At 37.4% G+C, this 22,008-nt stretch overlaps 1 protein-coding gene across 4 annotated transcripts in view; it reads right to left on the bottom strand.

Moving 5' to 3' along the window:
- Positions 1–18,084, bottom strand: part of LOC115918459 (paired box protein Pax-2a-like) — a 38,160-nt gene extending 20,076 nt beyond the window's left edge. The window contains exons 1-3 of one of the 4 annotated variants that reach the window (XM_030979663.1): positions 17,180–18,082; positions 2,888–3,053; positions 115–312 (exon numbers count right to left, since the gene is read on the bottom strand). In XM_030979663.1, coding sequence (XP_030835523.1) covers positions 115–312; positions 2,888–3,053; positions 17,180–17,336 — 521 coding nt within the window. In that variant the 5' untranslated portion in view covers positions 17,337–18,082. Of the gene's footprint in view, positions 1–114; positions 313–2,887; positions 3,054–17,173 lie in introns of all 4 variants that reach the window. The other 3 variants (XM_030979662.1, XM_030979664.1, XM_030979665.1) reach the window with 3 other exon arrangements.
- Positions 18,085–22,008: the final 3,924 nt, after the last annotated feature.

Raw genomic sequence — 22,008 nt, forward strand, 5'->3', positions numbered from 1 at the left:
CTTCCAATTGATATCCATTCGTTGTAAATTTACACACAATAACAACAGCCTTCAATTCTTACCTATGAAGTAAACAGATTTAGCATGACAATCATTTATGAACTTTGACCTCACCTGTTAATCGAGCTGACACTGGGAACGTTGTCTTTCTCGCACACGCCCTCGGCCAGCAGCCGATCCCGAATCTCCCAGGCGAACATGGTCGGATTTTGTCGTTTATAATCGGCAATCTTCGACACCACCTTTGGCGTCGCAACCTTGGGTTTGCTTCCTCCGATAACACCGGGTCGTATTGAACCGGTTTCATAATATCTGACAACAAAAATATGTCACGAAAATGTTTTTAATCATTGCCGTGACATGCATACTGTATGTGTTAAAATTACGGAATAGTTATGTTTGTAAACGATTTAATCGCCGTGGAGTTGAGGTTATGTATCTGGTTCATTTTATTTAGGTTTTAACACCTTTTCTGAGAGGTCAATCGGGTTTCACAAATCGGCATTCGGGTTTAAAATAAGATCACTTTTCTTGAATCGTTTTTATTTTAATCGCGCGATTGTCCCTTTTTCTGTGTGTTTTAGTGTGGTATCATCACTTTAGAAATTGTCACGCAGACGAAATTATGCCCCTTTCAGAAACCCATCAACCCACCATCTATTTTTCATTAAGATCTCAAGGTTGGCAAAACGGCAACAGTACAGACTTCATCGAAGCTTCATGACAGTTCATGAATTATTATTGCGCGTGAATCACGGTTGAAGCTAGTCGCCGAACTCGAGCGCGCATGGGAGCGATCACAGCCAATACAACCGTCGGCCTCCTCTCAAGCGGGATTCCATGTATACAGACAGTCGACGGGTGATGGGCGGGACAATTTATGAATGTTATTATTTCATAAACATGGACCGCTCGACGAAGCAGGAAAATTATGTGATTATTGCTTACCTACCAGAAAATGAAATACGATATGGCTTATGCAGGTGCAATTAAACTGATATTAAATCATAGTTGCAGGCTGAAGGGAATGGGGATATTGGGTTCTGCCAATAAAGGAGACGGCATGCTTGCTGTAATCAAAATGACAAATCTTCTTTCTTGCTCAAGTCGTCTGCAGGTCTTTCGTGTTCATAACGTATACACATTTTTCAAGTGACTGGGTATTTTAAGATTTGTTGATAAACTATGTACGAGAGACTGAGCAAATCAAACGTGATGAATAATGGTCAATTATTGAGATGTGATGAGATTGGAATTGTCTAAATTATGTTGAGAAATCAGATTATTTGGAACAATCATAGTATAATAGCTAACATTTTCAAAATATTGAATTTGGTTAGGTTAGCATAATGACTGTAACCAATAAATTCCAAGTCACAACCGCCATATTCAAATAATTTGGCAAATAATGTTTCCTCATTGTTTCGCAAATAACATGTGTCAGAAAAGAATTGTTGTTTGAACTGTTTATTCAAATTGATTATTCAAATAAAAATTGGTTTGTTTCCTCATTGTTCCGCAAATGACATGTGTCAGAAAATAATTAGTGTTAAAATTGTTTATTTAAACTGTTTATTCAAATTAATAGTGGTTTTGACAGCTATTACATGGAAATTTAGTTTTCATTATATCAGTGACCAAAAAGACTTCAATGAAAAACAACAGTCTGATGAGAGACAAAAACAAAAGAACAGAAATGTTGTTATTTTGTTTAGGTAATCATCAGCTAAACAAACATCATGTTTGAACTTAATAAAAAGGAGAATCTAAACTCTTAATGTAAAAAGTGTCCTTTGTAATATTTTCAAGCTGTCCTTTAATTTAGAACACAAAACACACTGCCATACAACCCTCCTTTGTTCATCCTTACTTTCCTTCACTTTCAATAATATTGTTGACGATATGACAGTTCGCGAACCGGACGAAAAAAAAAATATTGATGACACCCTAAAATTGAGCGAGATGGTATAAAAGGTGTACAGATGGTCGCCATGCCAAATTTAGAATGGGCGAATTAAATCGAGATGCGCCAGGGTCTATTATGATGTGATGCCGCGATCATACAGCCAATAGATTAACCCGAAATCCCGGCCACTGAGCTCAGAATAGTAACAACGCAGCTGGGTGGATAACATAATGACTCCATAGTTATTAAATCTTCATCCTTTTTCTTTCTTTTTTTCAACGAAGAATGAACGTTCGTGAAATGAATATTGGCGGATGTTGATGTTTTTCCTTATTGTTTTCTTCTTTGGGTTTTTTTTTAATTTAAAAAGATATTACATGTTCAGATGCAATATGTGTTTATCAATCGTTTTTAATCTACGTTAATGGGTAAGAATTTGAAGTCGTGATCTCATTACATTGACTCTTCTCCATTGGTATTAATGACTTAATTGATGGGCTTTTCTGTTTGTATGATATAAGCTCAATCACTGTTCCATTTAAGAGTAGCTATACAGGTTTCACATGGATATGTCTCAAAAGTTCTTGACAAGTGAGTTGATGTCTGATATAACACACATAGGCTATGATTATTATTAATAGTATTAGTATATTATTATTTGCAAATCGTGTTGAAATCCCTTGAAATCATTATACAAAAGGTGGAGATATCTATCGTGTAATATAACATGTTTCCGATTCACTAGTGAAATCATGTTTAATTCTGAATTATTGTATAAATGAACTATTGTTTATTCTAAATAATTTTGGAAAGTATTATTACCTAGTCCTATTCATTTTCTTAATTCTGACAATTTATAAGAACTATCTCAAGATGGTACAAACTTGTCAACGTTTAAAAATCACACATTGTCCCATAACGAGGCATCTTGTTTACTATTGACGCTCCCTACCCAGGTCTATATATCAGACATCAACTCACCGGCCGAGAATTTTGGAAACGCATCCATGTGAAACCCGTAGTTGTCTTGAGATATCGCACGGCCTGACGCCGCTGTGTGCGAGATCGACGATGCGTTGGCGAACGACATCAGGTAGCGGCCTTCCGTTGACGAACACACCTCCTAGTTGGTTCACGCCACCGTGACCTGAGCAAAGATGGAGGAAAACCGATGAAAATCGTTAAAATCAGGTAAAAACATGAAAAAGGGCGATTTCATAGATACTACACGTGATTCAATGATGGTAAACATACAAACTACACCGCGATTAAAATAAGAAATAAAGATAGGAATATAGTACTTAAGGTATTCTTTCAATAAATCAAAAGATAAAGTAGGGAAAATTATAAAATTAGGCAAAATTGTATCATAGTTAAATATCTATAAGTTAATGTCAGTATAGAAATAACAACAACAAAAGTATGTTCAAGTAAAATACATGCTATCAATCAATCACCCGAGTCACTATACAAAAAGCATTATGTATACACTGGGAGGGATAGCTAAACCACAGAAATATTTGTGTGGGTTTTTGTGTTTACTTGAGCCAATAAATTAATTTCCCCGGGGGCGATGTTAATTGCTTGATTTTTAATTGAGGATGTATGGGTATAGTGTGCGTGTGCGTGTGTATATTTCATTCCATATACATTCCGCTCAATGTTAACCACTTTTGATCAACTATATTGATTTTAACCCTCTCTATGCACCTAATGCACAAAACGGTGATGAATAAAGGCGGAAATAGCAAATATGCAAATATTACTCTTCTTATATCACACTATTCGATTAATTCTAGAGGTATTCAGAAGAGTGTTTGAATAACTCTCAAGATTCAACTTTCTGGATACAAAATTAAAAGTAACCTTAACAGTCAATAGTAAATAATACTCTGAAGTACATACTAATAGGAGTGACAGGAAACATAGAAATGAAGACGAAAAGACAGTACTTCAACGTGCGATTTCAAATGTTCCTCGAAACCAGTTGCAGCCTTGTGGCATTATTGTGAAGCTTTCCTCTTAATCATAATCGTGTTTTGTCCATAAATTGCCTGATATTGACTGTATGATTTTGACTTCATGTTTGGAGTTACTTTGTCTCGGCAACCCCCAATGTATTCCGTCTACAGTCGCAGGAGCAATACCACAAGAACGGAAACAACGTACCCTATCACTCACTCGGACTACGCTCGCCATGTTTGCTTAGGAATCCGATTACACGTTAGATGCCTAAATCCTCATTTTGGCGACATTTCATCCACATTTTGCCTTTTTCCCTCCTCCATACAATGCGAGAACGTGTCTGTCAATGCAAATCGGTGGCAACTTCACCCACAACGGTGCGTGTTGCGACACGAAACCCATAAGCAGAAGGTTGAATATAGTAACCTTTTTTTTTTTGCCTTTCTCTCTCTCTTTCGAGGTACGGCACCGGACAAATCCGGCGAGTAAACACGGCTCAGCCGAATAATTGTTTTTGTTTGCCGATAAATGTCTCAGCAGGAAGTTGTTTTGATACGGCAAAATTATATTGTGACTCTAGGAGCAAAATGTCATTACAAGAGCAACAATGTGTGCTAGAAAAGGGGTGAATTGTGCACTCCTGAACTAGGTTTTTCTCCGTAAGGTCGTCACGATTTAACACAGATCGTTCTTGGGTCAGTTAGAATATGGAGTGAAAATCAGGTAGTTGCCTATATTAGTTAAATATCCAAAGTGTAATAATAACTTGACAGAAAATCAATAAGAAAAACCAAACATTACCAATGTTGTTCACAAACGCGAAAAGGATGACAACTAACAATTGAATTCATAATTATGATAATAATGTGAGGGTCGACAAATTGGAATTAATACTGCTATTTCCGCGGGCCCTGCAATAACTATTATTACCCCAGCCATTGCCAGGTATACCCATTTACACCTGGATATATATAGTACAGTTGGACAAATGGGGACAAAACACCTTGTCGAAGGGTATAAGCACCGAGAAGGCCTCGAACCCGGGACCTATCGGAGAGCCGAGAGCCTTCAACATTATACCACAGAGCTCCCATTGCATTATCACTCATATACTCATATGACAGAAGACACATCAAGCTCTTCATTGATGCAAACCAAGGTAATTATATGCACACACACATAGAAAGGTGTCAACGTTAATTGGTTTAACATAGTCTATCCTCTTTGGTAACGCCTTCTCAAGACATCGACGGGGCTTATGAGGATACAACGTTGCTTTGTGAATCGTTTCTTATGAAGTAGATTACGCTATGGTTAAGGACCTCTAAAGTTACGCTTTCTAAAAATTAATGTTGGGCTTTAGAGCCTTAAATACTGAGAAACTGAAAGTATATTGAATGAATGAGGTATGTGTGCAAATACTGTCATTGCGCCAATTATGAACTGTTCTGTGTCGTCTATCCAGCCATATAATAAGCCCCTCAATACATGTAAGTAACTTTAGCAAAGCCAACCATGGAGACAAAAATCAATCTACATTTCTCTGTCACTGCCCATGCATATAGTATGGGGATTGTCGCTGCGTGTCCTTCTCACGAATAAAACAGGGGTGCCCCCCCCCCTCCCTCTTCTCAGGGTAAAGCATGCCCAAAGCATCAACCGTGAAAACTTTTGACAGCAAAGTTGGCTGCGTTGGCCACCGGTCCGTGCCGATGGTTTCGGCGCGAAAAACTCGTCACCCAAGACGATCACCGGGAATTCATGATAACGAGAGTTGTCTGAGACGCAGAAAGATATGGAGAAAAGGGGGGAGATGACAAAAGAGAGGAAAAGGACATTGACAGGCGAACTTTGATTTCTATGAATGATGTTTGATGTCCAAGCCACCGTACATGAACACACAAAGCGACAACGTACATGTTGCAAAAAAATAGAAAACAAAACTGGAACCACTGACACGATTGACGAGACGTGGCTTTGATAAGAGGCATCTACTTTACATTTCCAAAAGTAGGAATTGAGACCCAAACGGGCTATGGAAAAAACATGAAACTTAAAAATACATCGGAAATAATCAAAACAAACTGTTCATGATATATTGTTTGATGCTCTTTTGTAAAAGCCGGTTCATGGAACTACAACAAAAAAATACAAGGCCTTTTTTTAACACGCACATGCAGTTTTATATTTTGACAACTGTCAGGACTGTGAGATATTTTAATCGATTTGTTGATTTTCCCCTTCCAGTTTTGTTTCTGTGATTGTTATTGAAGAAAAGGATTAGTGCTTCTATTATGTATCGGTATTGGTATTTTGTTGATTTTCTAAGTTTCGGTACCCATTAATTGATACCAACTCAACCTTTAAAATATCCTAATTAAAAAGGAACTTGAAGAGTAATTCCATGAAACATCCTCTGAATGAGAAATATCAACCACGAAGAAAGCATGGAGGCATACATATAGATTTATAGATAGATAGATAGATGTATGGATGGATTGATCGATAGATATATAGATGGTATTAGAAAAGGGGAGATGTAATGGACGCGGAGAGTACTGAAGAGAAAGTGAGAAGAATGAAAGAAGGATTGACAGAATGTGGAAAGCTAAAAATGAATTAAGAAAAGACAAAGAGTTGGCATTTGAGGAAGCATGCACTGCAATAATATCAAGTAGAAAGTGAGTTAAAGAGGAAGGAGGGAGCAGAGGATAGAAAGGGGCGAGGTGGAGAGGGGGAGGAGAGACAATAGACATGGGAAAGAGAGGGAGAAGAGAAGGAAAAGAGAGGGAAGAAGAGAGGAAAGGGGACATGCAAGATAGAGAGGGAGGAGAGAGGGGAAGGGAAAGGGGAAAGAGCAAGGGAGAGGGAGTGATCGACGGATCGTGATGGAGAGCGGGGTGTGGGCTATGGGACGAAGGGGGTAGGGGTGAACGAGCGATTTGGGAGTACCCGCTCCGACGCCTTCCCCGCACGCGACCCCAGCACAAGACAGGAACAAATCTGGATAATATTTTTTCTGCTTTATCACCGGTCCTCAACCGTGAACCTGTTCGCACCTATGGTGTCCCTAAACACACAAGACATCCACAAACACTAGTTTCCAAAACCAGTCGTCGATCTATTCTAAACTTTGTAAATCTTGTCTCCCAACTTCCCAAGTGCGATTAAAAAGCTGCAAATGGTATGACCGCCCCGTTTGGACACTCGATAGCCGAAGAGAAATGGACATGGCGATTAAAGCCAATTCGTTTTCCTTTTTAAAGAAGTAACGCGCATCTCATTTTCAAATAAGAGTCTGGCAATAGTTCAAGTAAGACTAAAATTGGCTTTTCAATCAACCAAATCCCCTGGTATTGAGACTATCACAGTGTGTTCCCACGTGATCTAGTCAAGTTGAGAGGTTACATCAGCATTTAACTCGCTTCGTCGCGTTTACTTCGACGTCCACTCATCATCAGAAATAGGTATCTCCTTTTCTAACTTTGAAGACTATACCACGTTCAGAGCAAGGCCCTGCTTCATCAAACTTGATATATCAATAATAAGAATATATAATCATAATATAATATATAATAATAAGATTATACTTAATTCAAAATTATGTATGAAAGAAAAATCGCATGTATACACAATGTACAAGTCTCTATCATTTTCATATTAGTCAGGATGGTCAAACTCGTATTCTCTCGAGATATTAACACCAACAAGATGCTTAAACAACGTCACTTAATCACTAGAAAAGATCTCCCGCCCGTTTCCGTCAATTCTGCCTTCTTAAAACCTTTGCACAAACCGGATAAACACCTTTAATGCAGCAACGATCTTATCTAATTCAGGGACCAATTAGGGTTATAATACCGGGGCTTGATGCGGTTGGGGAGCGCGACAGGAAGAAACTACGAAGGGGAGGAGGATGGATGCAAAGGCGCCATTTTCTCCCCATCCGTCATCTTCCCCTGACGGTGAAGTGCGGGTAATAGGGGCTTGTCTAGGATTAGGAGGCCAATATGCTCGGCATAATTTGCGACATCCCAATAACATCAGAGTCTATTTACATTGGGGGTTTTGTTCAGTAGGCTGCTCTACATATTTAAGTATGTGGACTCATTTCGATTGAGCTACATGGATAGTCAGGATATGAGGAGAGAAAGTGGGAAAGCATGTTTGAATTACAATTACATAATCTGCATCTATTTTCATTCGGTGCAATTGTACACAAAATAACGGCCTAAATACTATAATAACATTTAGATATGTACACAAAATCGGCAATAAATTCCAGTAGGACCTAATTAAAACTTTTAGGAAAAATAACCATATGGGAATAGAGGTATAATCCTTTATTTTCTTAGATAACATTTAAATTTAAAAATAAAAACATTTTAGTGCGTCGTTCTTAAACAGGAGCAAATGGTGATTGGATTGAAAAATAAAATGATTACGCACTATTTACAGTTACACAAATGGGAAATAGTTTCATTATCAGAATGAGTTATTTATCCTTTCATTGTAAATTAAACTCGGCGAAACCAAACACAAGAAGGTGAGACTACAAATAAGCTTTGATCGTGTTATATCACGCAGAGATAAAAGCAGTACGCGACAGATTTAGACAAAAGACTCGCTCACTCGAATGCGAAAGTGAGTCTCCGCTGAGTGGAATTAGGACGAGCGGTCCACAGCGGGAAGATAAACCAGCAAGTTCGGCGAGGGTTAAGCCAGCACAAACACACGAACAATTGCGAGGGTGGATCGTAACACCGACGGTTAATGTGCCCGGAGAGTCGGGGCACGTGTCAGGCGCACGCTTGCTATCTGCGCGGGCTGAAAAATGATAACAGAAAGTCAGTCCTTGTTATGCCATTTACGTCGTATGATATATGCTAAAGTTATAATTGACAATATAAGTTCAGTTCATATGTTTATTTTTTATTTCTTTAAATATCATATTATAATTTCATCCGAATAATAATCATAACATAAATATAGCGAATCATCATCATCTTCTTCATGATCAATTGATAGTTTGGAGAGATTTAGAAGAAAGTTTTGTCAGACTTAATTATTACACTGACTCAGCGGGAATTGTTCTTCTTTTATTTGGATATTGTTTTCAGAGATGCTACCTTTTTTATTAAAAAAAGAAATGACATTTAAGGAAATCTTGGTGAAATAGTTAAGTACTTGTATTTCTATCAACTATACGTTCTTGAAGAAAAAACATGCGTAATCGGTGTAGATAAAGCATAATCTCTTCAGAATTAGTTATTCTCCACCTGTAAATAATGAACTTGGTATTATTCTGAATAAAGTATACGTTCAAGTAGAAATACTTAATTGGTCCTAGTCGACCTTTGTCGTTTACCTGGTGGTTGTATACATGGTTATGTATTAACATTTAATTACTTAACCTTGTCTAGAATTATGTATTCTAGTCACTGTGGCCCGAATTCACAAAGCAAGGTTTGAGCTCAGACCAAGGTTTGAGCTCAAACCTCCTTTTGTTTCGCCAAACCTCCTTTTGTTCTTTACAAACCAGGTTTGTAAAAAACGCGTAAAACGCGTCATATGACGTACGAAAACCAAGGTTTGTCGACAAACCTCCTTTGTGAATTCGGGCCTTACTGTTTGACGACACTGTTTTCTTTTACGACATAAATTATTGAAAATACGTGTGAACAGCTGGTGGCTAGACTGTATTTTTTATACAGACTCTACAGCATTTCATAGAATTAGGGGAAATTCTTTCATCAAGGCACCGTTGCATTATTATTCACTACTATGGTTCTGTACAGATCGTGAAAAGCGTTTTCATGTCTGAACAAAGCTGCCAAATTCAAGCCTTCACGTAGAGCATAATATCCAATTTGCTAGGTGTAATGGATTCTTTTATACCTAAACCCATGCGCATGTATTATGAATCGACCAATTATGCCTACCTATAACCAACTATTCTCCACCCGCGTGAAGAAACCGTGTTAATTAAAACTTGCTCTAAATAGAGTGGTTTTATTACCAGAATGTCAATTTCAAAGCAAGAATAGAATGGGTAATACCAATCATTTTCAAGAGTACTGACCCATTTTGGTATCAGTATACCTGTATGTATTGTGTTCTCATGCGTTCGTATGTTTAACTTAAGAAGTTCACATCGATTTTGATGGGTTTAGCGAAAGGCCAACGGGATTATGGAACCGTTAATCCTGATTATGGTATAAATGAAAAGACAAATGAAAAGACAAATCGTACAGACAATGAGCATGGACGGGATAAGGTTAAGATAAGGGAGGAAATGACTCAAAGATGCCGAAAAGGATTTGATAATTAGGTCGTTAACTGACTTTAAGGATACCAAATCGTCCGAACTAGTCAACTGATAGAAAAGACGGCTTCCTAAAGTTCACACACTTCTTATATACATCGTGTAATCCTTAACTAATTTCAACTTGAACTGCTAAAACGGCAATTGTTCAATTTCGTGTTTTCTTTGAACTTCCCCGCATGCATCGATCGACCTTTGTCAATTTGGGTATCGTTTTCTTGTTATTATCATGTTGGGAGTAGAGGGATGAGAGAAAGAAAGAAAGAAAAGAGAGAGAGAAACACAGAGAAAGAAAGAGAGAGTGAGAGAGACGGGAAGACAATAATGGGGATGAACGCAGCGGGATCTTTATCTCCGCCACGAAGTCTAGACTTAAAACCTAAGATGTATACAATAATAGGAGGTGTTTCTTTGGGGCTAATTTACTGTGCGGCAAGCCGCTATCTTATTCAATAATCGGTGTAGATTCTTCCTTTAGTATTTCAACGTTTCATTACAAGTTAGTTCTCAAAAGTATCGCTTGTTATTGTGGGATCCTAACACTGAATATCAAAGTGCAGTGCCATCAACGAGATCCATCTACATCTAACGCGGTCAGCTTAATACTTCATGTAATTGATACTATTATTGTTATGTGTTTGAAAAGTCAACTTCTTATTCATAGAAAACACAAATATCCCGGGGAGAGGGCGAGAGAGAGAGCGAGCAAATCCTTCTTTCTTATTTTTCTTGTTACAGCTAAGTCAATATATAACTATCGGTTGCTAATACAGTGGGCATAATAGCTAAACGCGTAACAATGGCCTCGCAATTGTAGCGAAAACCACTGTGTAGATTTATCGGAAGGGGCGCTTTTGTCCGAGCCAAAAGAAGACGTGAATTGCCGTACACATAGCAGACGACTCCCGCCTTTCAATAGCGCCAAAAAGTACAGGTAACCTCCGACGCCTGGGCGTCTCTGTAAAAAGGGTCGCGAAAAGAAGAAAAAGCCGTTTCCTTTTCTTTTCTTCTCAACTCGGATCAATTCCGCTCCAATCCTATAGTTGCTTTGCCCCTGTCATGAGTAGTGTACATAGGTTATCGATTTGTGACAGCAATCGCTTAGACACTTTCATTTTTTCCCCTCTCGCTCCAATTCGAAGATCGATGCGGGGCATTTAACCCTCACCTATTTTGTGAGTGTATAATATATACATGTTTTAGAGAAGTTTTCTGCATAGTCGAGTGTATGATAGTCCCAGGTATTCAAATTCTTGCCGGTCTGTCGCTTACAAAAGTTAGTGTTGCACTCAACCTTGTCACGTTACGGCTATAAGGGGCTGATATGACTGGGGGAATGACGGGTGAGAGTTCAGTCTGAGGCCACCCCATCCCTCAACTTTTAAACCCAACGCTGATGAAAGAAATATGCTTCACATGCAAATGCATTCGACTTCATTAACTGTAAAGAAAGAATTTGTTGACCATACATTGCGAGATAAACGAATATCACTAGAGATATTTTTCCGATAGGAAAGAATTCGTTTCGTTTTTTCTTTGACACACACGAGTAATTATAATATTGTTTGAACTGTTTTCTTCTTTTTTAATATTGGCCTATGATATTTTGTCCGGGAAAGTAAGGATAATTTACACGTTCTCTTCGTCAACATTGATATCTAGTCAATGAATGAAATATATGTCATTCTACAAAGTAACTTTGTAACATCAAATATCAGACATTACTAGGCACAACAAAATATACACGAACATGATGAAAAGGTAGACAGTTTCTATTAATGCGATATCAATCATAACTCTTTACTATCAAGTCCAAGTTTCCTTGTATTGCTTTTAGAAAATATGATTTGCGTTTGCCCAGCTTACTTTCTCAAACAATAATACTTCCATGAAAGGGTATATGATACATCTAGCATGTGGTATTTTACTTATTTTGGCATCAAAACAAATTGTAATTTCCATTAGCAGGTGCCCTTCACGCTTTATTGTAAGTTTATTTTCAAATAGGAGTTTCATAACCATTTTTACTTCCCATCGAACGAGGAAATGTAGATTATATTGCTCCAATGATATCCACTAAGCATTATTATGACCTCTCAAATATGAATTAAGAGTGAGAGAATTGACCACAAGGTTATTTTCATCTACCAACGATCTTTTAAAGAACAGCAATAACTATCATTCTTCAAGTTGATCAGCTTTATTAATCGACACAATGTAAGCACGTCAAAGCCACTCCGATTCGGTTGCTAATTTGATGAATTCCACTAGATCTGCTTTATTAACTAATTTACAGATGGGGAGCAGTTCATGTTTCCGAACGTTGGATTTTAATCATTATTGATTAGAATTTATGTTGAAGGTCTGTGTCACCTCAATGGGGGTGTTAATACAGGTATCAGTTCGGCTTGGTCGGTCCAGCGGAACTCGCTAAATATTAAGCGAAGTTGATTTGACAGGTTGATGGGGACGCTGTTATAAGAACATTTTCACCACATAGGCATTGCACGTAAAAGCGTGGCGCCTCGGCTATGGCGCCATTATTTACGTAGGCCTATATACGCTATATACACAATCTAATGGTGGTTTCTATTGTTTTAAATAGCGAAGGGTATTTTGCTGTACATTTATATGATACGGATTTAATTCAATAATATTCACACAACGTACGCGGAATATACGACGGTACACATCATAACTATAGTATCTGTTAGTAGTATGTAAATGCAACTCATGTAAATGCAATAATAGTTCGGAATACAATCTGATCAACCTACAGAAGATATTTTTTAGTTTAAATTGTTTAACATTGCTACTATATATATATATGTCCATAAGTATGCGAGTTTGATCTGATAATAAACATATCTGCTGGAGTTTACATTCCGATAATCAAATATAAATAAAATCATAATTCATCGCCATTATGACTAAAAGATTGAGCATAATGCTATTGAACTTTCTCTTTGCTTTGTTATAAGAAAAGTGCATTGCTATTTGTGTTCCCTATCGGGATAGTCATCATGAAAATTAACCCCAGGTGATCAAATTTTCTTACTGTCTGTGATCGACTTATTTTACGAATTCAGCTTGCAACACAAGTAACTCAACTGGGAGTACCCATTCTTCCATATATATAATTTGTATCGCGGTACTCTAAATCTGAAATAAGGTAAAACAAAAATTGCTTCTAATATTTTATTTCACCCATGCCGTATGGTGCTGCCTACCAAGTCCCTTCAAAATTGGCAATGTTTATAATCTCCGTTTGTATTTCATGCACACGCGGCCAAGACTCAGTTTACATTCTACGGGTTTCTCCGATTCTCTTTTTTTCTTCCACCGGCGTTTCTTTCTCTTTTTTTTTTACTGGGGTAACATTTCCGATGTTGACTTTAGGGCTTGAAAAGGAGTTTGGTTTTGTAAACGTCGGGTGAAAAAGCACGGCGCCTGGGGCAGCTTCAGCCAAGGACAGTTTGTTATTGTAACGGCGAGAGTAGCCGCTTACCTTTCCTATTTCCGAGCGATTATCGCATAAAAAAAAGTAATGAATGGAAATTGTCATAACTAGATTTTGATCTTGTGAATTATGTAAATATCCGGTCGATTATTGCACGTGCGGCGCTGACCTATTAAATGGCGTGTAAGACCTCAATGTATAGGCATTGCTGAAATAATTCATGAAACATGGTTTCATTTTGGCATCATTTAGCCAACAATTATTTATCCGGCTTGCCTTTCAAATTTATTTTATAATCTAATAGATTTTATCAAAATTATATCTTTATTCCCCTCACAATATTTTGTTGTACGGTTCTAAAAAACATTTAGACCTTCTATTATATTTCGCAATACAACAAATAATTGGTACACAAGTCAATACCTAATTCAGTTTATACATACAGTATGTCTAGATCATGAAAATATGAACTGTGCAGTCAAAGATATTCTATATCACAAACCGTATCTCTGTTGGGGTTAGGAATGCATATTTGCCTTAAAAATTAATTGGATTATGAAATATAAATGCCTTTTGGTTCCGCGAATGCGAGGGCCATTCGATACACAAACCACAAGCTGACATCACACAAACACAAATACGAAATATTGTATATCCCCCGACAAAAATAAGTGATTAAATGCTAATAAATTCCTGATCATATGCTTACTCTAACCACCGGAATAATTTGGAGGTTAATTTCTGTGAGTTGTAATAATTCAATTCAAACTTTAATATATTTATAAATATTCAGATCACAATATAATAAATAACACTCTAGTTGATTCAAAAGGGACATCGTCATAAAGATTAATGGTTGCTCCTCTTTGCCACCCCTTTTCAGCGGGAGTCGTGGTGTCATAATTATCCTTACCTTTGATTGCTGTTTATTTCGATTGAACGGTACGGCCTTTTGAAAATAAAGATTTCAAGAATTAAACCAAAAAAGCATGCTACCTTTTAATTTCTATTAATACCAACATCGATGATTATACCAAAGAGTTACTTTATGATTGTATATACTCCTTTGACTTCCTCAACTACTATTTTCCCCTGCTATTTTCCCCTGCTATGGTTACTTCTGTTACTTTGTGTAACATGTAAAAACAATTTTTGAAAATAATTTCATTTTATTATATATGCTAAACGTTACGGACAAGGGAAGAGTGTCAATTGAAGCATTGTGGCAACCCTAGCAAAGTAATCACAAATGAAATGTAATGCTCTTAAAAAATAATGATAACTAGTAAATAATAACGACATTGCCAATGATACATGATTTTAAGAAACATAACATCAACGAGTATGCATATCGGCATCATCACAGTCAAATATCAGATCGTGTCTTATCCGGCAAATTGGCAAACCACTGCGGATACCATTCAAAATTACGTGGCGCCTCTGCGTTTAGTGGTATCAACAAATTGGTATAAATTGGTATCAGTCGGGAATGAATGCCCCTAAATTCCTAGCTGATCACGTTTGGTAATGAGGGGGAAATGAAACTAATTCAGGTAGGAGAAGATTGGCATTTTTTCATTAGGGTATCTTGTTTCACAGATCAGTTGGTCAAAGTATAAGGGTTTGTTTTGGATTTGTTAAAACATGCATGATGAGGCAGGCATTAGCTAATTACGCGTTGTTTTTTATCCTCCATTACAACATTTCTAGCTTATGGAGTAAAACGTGTGTTTAACTTACTATTATTATTGACAGGTATTAAAGTAACACCCTCTTTAAGATAAATGTATTGTTAGAAAAAGCCGAATGTTACTTAACTACCAAGAGATCAAGATTTTATCCAGCAAAAAGTGACGTTACATTGTATTTATTAGGATTCAAGTTGTACAGCCATATATTGCCTTTTCAATAGACAGTCGCTCTTTTCACCTGGCAATGTAATCATTGTTCACCCTAATCAGTTCTGCACCACCATTCTTTTAATAAACATTACTTAATCTACCGTATACAGTCCCTTTACAAATGCCCCATTTATCTGTATACTATTTATCATAAAATTATAATGGGAGACAGCAATAATTCAATTAAAAACATCACAATCATTGAAGGCCTACTTATACACACGAAGTCAGCGGAAAAACCTCAATTGGTTTCACAGGTAGGAAAGAAAAAGACACAAACGTACAACATGTTGTATGATATACCAATGTATATCCGATGCCTCTTGCCATAGCTTGGAAGCTAGCCGCAGAAATTATCATAAATACATTATTAATTTTTCACCACATAAGTAAGCATCATTCATTATCAATGGCAGACTGCGCTTCTGCTGGCCGGCCCGCCCTAGAACAATCCTCCACTTTTTTTTTCAAGTGATTTTCCAATCATTATTTATTCTACCCGCATGTAAAATGCATTTTACAAATTGGATTCACAGACAATATAGCACAGAGGGAGATCTGTGGTGCTATTATAACACACTAACATTGACATAGCGTACGCTGGCTGCACGTATTTTCCCATCGTTTCCATAGACGTATAACATAACAGAACATAGCAATTCTGTGGTATCTTTTTATGCCATTGACGACTGGGGAATTTTTTTTTTAAAGATACGGCTAATGATATTTCACTAAATTCCTAATGATCATGCACGATTAAATTGTGTGATAACATAAACGGCTTAAGTCGAGTAAATGCAGAATTAGGTTATATCCTTATGAGTACGGCTTAAAGTTATAATTATGTGATCTGTTCAAACTGAATCACGCAGTAATTTCGAAGAATGTTTAATTCACAGCCCGACGAAGAATTAGACTTCAAAAGCAATCGAAAATACAGAAATTACACTATACAACGATCAAAAGTAGACTCATATATGACTGGTGTTACATTGTACTAGAATGCTATAAATATTCGTGGTCGTACTTTTACATCAATCGCATAATTGGATTCATTATTGTGCCACCGCCAGACGAGTGACTTCTCAAAATAAAGGTTTGTCGTCACAATTCGATGCAATGCCTATTTTATTTTGATCCCGAAATTCATGTTTCGAGAAATTGTAATTAAAGCGTATTGTCATGAAATAAGTTATCAGGAGTGATGTGCTCGTTCAAATAAAATGTCGAATTACAATAAACTAGATCATTAACTATCAGTTGTTCGTTTAAGTTAAATACATGGTTTGATTATTCGCATAGTGAACGAAGTCGCACGTGACGGAATATATAATGATGAAACATTGTAGCCTATATTTACTGATATGTTTTTATGAACCAACGTCATGATGAAGCAGTATACATGTACATGTATCTCTTATGATTATTAATATTATAATAAATAAGATGTACGACGGTACAAACGCTCTGGTGCAAACTCCTTGATCATGCCTTGTATTTGTTGCCATTCACTTAAATAAATTTAGTGATGATTGATCATAAATATTTAAATGAACAACTTCTTAGCCTGGCTGCTTTTCGGAGCAAAGCCTTGTACCGGAAATAATAAAACTTACTCTTACATGCACCGTGTGAGAGAGTGGCACGTCGGTGAAAATCCATGACCATCGACATGGTGACTGGGTTGTGAGGGGCACCTGGCGGCGTAGTTTGCCGTTGACATGACGCTGCTTGGCTCGGCAGGAAAGCCATGGTCGCTAAGTTATTCTCTCCAAACATATAGGCCACAAAACTCGGTCGAATTAACTCAGATGTACGGACAAGGTCCGTTGGTTAGAGTCCTTGTCGGGTAAATGTCCGTGGGACGGAAGAGGGCTGGAGAGTTCACGACTGGAGAATAAGCAGACGATGCCCTTGTTTGTCGTTTATCTTTCCGCTCTGTGCTTGAGCAGCGGAGTGAACTGACGGTGCGAAGCGATTAGCCGGAGCCACATTCACCGGCGATCTCACAGAGAAAATGGGTCTAGCGGTCGCTCTATACAACTCTATGGTCTAGAACTCAATAGCGTATCTGTGCCAATGGTCGGCGGCGTACGCATACCAAATAAAAGTTCTATCGTGCAGTGCAGGTCATCCAACAATTCACCTAATCGTTGGACCAGGTAAAAAATCGATTGAAAGTCAACTTATCAGGTCCTTAGGCACGACCCGTGGTTGGAAAAAGAATTGTTCGCAGAAATTTCGGCAATACAGACTCCACGATGAATATTGTATGAACTTGATAACACGTATAAACCGCATCAATCTTTTCACAGGTATGGCAAAACTGGACGAAAATTGTCCATCGATTGAGAGAAAGAAGAAGAGGTTGGAACGTCTTGAATGAGAGAAGATGCTTTGAATGACAAGTCTGTGTTTCTTGACACGCGTTTTTCTTAGATCCATCGAACGGGAAATTATTACAATACAATAAAGTGTCTCACAACTTATGAAGTTAGCCGTGCGTAGCCTCTCTGTGAGTCCTCTCGAGTGTGCTCCGCTTCGAGTATCACGCACACACGGGCACGAGTCACGGGCATTTCCGCACAAAGCGACTGTAGAATGAGGCTCTTAGTTTCGCTTAATCGACCTGACTACGACCATGCCTGATTGGTCAATGGCCAGTGCGCTTCGCCACAGGCGAGTGGCTGCGAAACGTGTGATAAGCCAATCAGAGGCTCTATTACATGAATAAGTTTCCACGTGTGGGAGTGTCCTCGCTTGAGTGGCGGTGGTTCGCACACACAACGCCGAGTGCTCCTGGCCTTACGCCATACGACCAAGAATTCATTGATACTTTTGCCCCCACTGGGCTCCCTTTGTCACCCTCTTTAGCCAATTCAGCCCACTATTAACCTCTACTCCAACATCAAAAACACACATCTCACACTCCACAAGACAATCTTTTCAAAGCACCAGCCACCAATTCTGTTGTTGCTTCTTTTACAAGACAAATTATATCCTTATTTCAATAAGACGGGCTTATTTTGGTGGTTGTGATAAATAATGCCCATAAACCGCAGTCGGTGGCCAGTCGAAAAATCATTCATCGATTTATCACTGATATTACAACGACTTCTGACTCTGTCCCCCACTTTACAAGAATTGTTACGTTAACAATGAGACGCCCAAAACTTCCGTTTTTGAACAATTCAGCGGTTGGAAGGGCCGTGTTTCTGATCGTTCCGACAATTATATGATTCGGCAGAAACTTTAGTAAACAACATTCCAGTCGTGTTGTATCGAAATGAAATAAATGGACATATAAAATGAAACTGACTAATCGTCAGTTTCTTGTCCAGGAAGACAACATTAAGGTGTACTTTCGTAAAAAGAACACACTCGACCAATTTGTCTATGCCGGGAAACAATAGTACTTGGTTGTTTATGAAATGTGTTGAAATAATTTGATATACAGTACATTATTTTCTCTGTTGTTGTAAAAACCATTAAAGTTTAAAGTTCTATGATGTAAAACCTTATCAACCGTGTTTAATATTGATATTATTTTTAGAAGGTATAGAAGGTAGAAAAACAAATGTATTAAACTTTCATCAACGGAAGTCTCCCTTGCAGAACTCATAAGTAATTCCTAGAACAAGAATTCACTGAATTCAAAATGAATATAGAATAGTTTCCAAAAATAAAATTGCTAGTTTAATGTTAAACCTATGACAATGTGCATGACTTTATTTTCCCCGTGTAAAAACCTTGACTAATATTATCCCTAAACCCGAAAGTGTAATTCTGGGAAAGGGCTATAAAAATAAAAGCATTACTATTCCATTGAATGATGTCTTGCTTATAGAGAAAAAAATTCCCTATTTTTGTCTACCTTTTAAAAAATATCCTATTGCGACTGATCACGGTTTTATGCAGAAGGATACTGTCTACACAAGCAAAAAGTTTACACAACTTTTGGTGGCGCCGTGGTCCCACCCTACACAAAATGAGAAGGTCTACCAACGGCAAGCTATGAAAGCAAAGCAATTTACTTTCTAAAAGACTTCATACCGCAGTTGATGATGATGATGACGATGTTTTTGTGTTTCACAAAAATGGGGCAAAGCGGGAAGAGTGCAAGTGTGATTATCCTCAAAAGAGAAATCATATTAAACAGATAAGAAGGCTCAGGCGATCAATATTGCTTTTGTTTTAATTACCGGCAGATCCCATCAGCTGCGCGTGTAAGCCGCCATCGAGATGATAGAGAAAGAGAGAGAGATAGAGAGAGAGAGAGAGAGAGAGAGAGAGAGAGATGGGACAGTCAGAAAATCCTCGGTCTTTTCGACATGACGGGCCGAAGCTTCCCCGCCGCGGTGTTCGGCTTGGGCTACCAAGCATGCTCGGCTCGCTGCTCTCTGTGATATCTAAAACCGTAATTATGTTCCTCCTCTTTTTTCCCCTTATCCGTTCCCTTTTTGTCTTAAATTTGCTTAAAGGTCCGGGAGTTATAAATCTATCATTAGCATATTTGGATAATCGGGTACGAAATGATGAGCCATGCAAGACAATATGTCAGAATTAGGATTGGAAAAGGGCGAACAAATGTTTGAACAAACGCCTAGGATGACAGTGATGTTGAGAAAAATATAATTTATTGCTCTCCGAATGATCATGAGTAAACCCATTTGCCATAACCACTAGCTTCCTTGTTTGTAATACGATTCTCCTTTGTTACTCCTATAAGTGGTTATGAAGTAATAATATTCCCAATAAACTACATTTATTTTCATAAAATTTAATGTTCAATTTAATACAGATATTTGAACGTTTTTTTTCAACAGAATATTAATTTAAAAATTCAATTTTATGTTGAATCTATGTCATCTTGATTGATATCAATGTGCAGAAAAAGTTAAGGACAGCTGCCGGATTTTAAGTAAGGGTGATAATGCCTGTGTATACAGACGTTGCATTGTGCATGAGAAGTCGACAGTTTTACTAACTTATGATTTTCATTTATGGAAACTAACCCGCCTTTCAAGAATGAATTATACTCATCGATAAGAAGATAATTGTATAAAGAAGCAATCAAAATACGAGAATAAAACAGAATAAAAGTAGCTGAATATATTCCATCAATAATTTATTCTAGGTTTCCATCTCTCCGGAAAAGAGTATACAAAACTCACATCAATTCCAACACTCAAATCGTTCAAGCTATTTATATAATAATATTTTCACATTATGTGATTGTGCTATATTTCTAATTGTGCCATATCACATACATTGTGAAATAATGAATACCGAATTATGAATTATGCTGTATTAATTTTTGTTTTTCAAATGATAAAAAGTTTTTTTTAAATTATGTTTCTGTTTGTATAAGCCAAGACTATATGAAAATGCTTTGCTTCTGTGTTATGTACGAAAAAGAATAGAAGTGTTGAAAAATAAAATCAATGAATACACACCCAAAAACATCGCTACCTGGAACAGTACAGGCAATGGGAGGAAAGTTTGTGAATGAAGAGGGTGGTTAATCTTTGTTAAAATATGTACAAGAGTACTGTTGAATAGTGATGATGCCCCCGAAAGGTCCCTACTTCACAACTAGGGTCATTCCAATCTCAAAATGAAGCGGCGGCGCCATTTTAACTGGTGGGGAAGGGCACATTACGCAGAGGTCGGTCGGAGGAAGGGGTAGGGTTCCCCCTCCTATCGAATCCGATTATATTTAAGAAGACGACCCGTTATATAGAATATGAGTAAATTTAATTATAAGTTGCATGGGTATCACGGCCTTCAGACGGAGATATGAAATGGGTGGTGATATAAAAGATATAAGAGGTAATGCTTTATTTCGTCTGTGCCTGAAATTCATTCATCAATACACATAACCCCAAACATGATCAGCATGGAAGTAGCAAAACAATTTAAGCATAAAAACCAACAAATGTTAAAATCACAGGTTTCTAAGAAGTTTTAAGGTTTAATATACCTCATCAGAAGAAAAACAATCTAAAAAAATATGAATAAACTGAAGTTTAAAATAATAGAGTATATATATATATATATATATATATAGTTCAGATCAGGGAACATAGAATCGTAATCTCTAATATAAAAAAATGTATCTTTTTCTGGCACAGGGTGATGGTTAATAACTGTATAACCATCAATATGATTAAGGTTAACCTATAGAGGAATGTGCCCTTTTGTGACATCGCGTTATATTCACCTAAGAGCAATTAGAGTGATATATTGTACGGAGAGCATATGGTTTACTGAGCCTATTAGGTTAAAAGGGTAAATGAGTGTTTCCCTGTGAAGACATCTCCCCCCCCCCCCTTATTTTAAACGTCTTCTACAGCTCCCATTAAGTGTTTATAGTGATGTTGCGAAGACCTATAGCTTAGATCATGGCATACTTGGGAGGGGGTTTAAATTGTTAAAAGCTAGCAACCCT

This window comes from Strongylocentrotus purpuratus, unplaced genomic scaffold (assembly GCF_000002235.5).
Source record: "Strongylocentrotus purpuratus isolate Spur 01 unplaced genomic scaffold, Spur_5.0 spur5_scaffold_10, whole genome shotgun sequence".
NCBI lineage: Eukaryota > Metazoa > Echinodermata > Echinoidea > Camarodonta > Strongylocentrotidae > Strongylocentrotus > Strongylocentrotus purpuratus.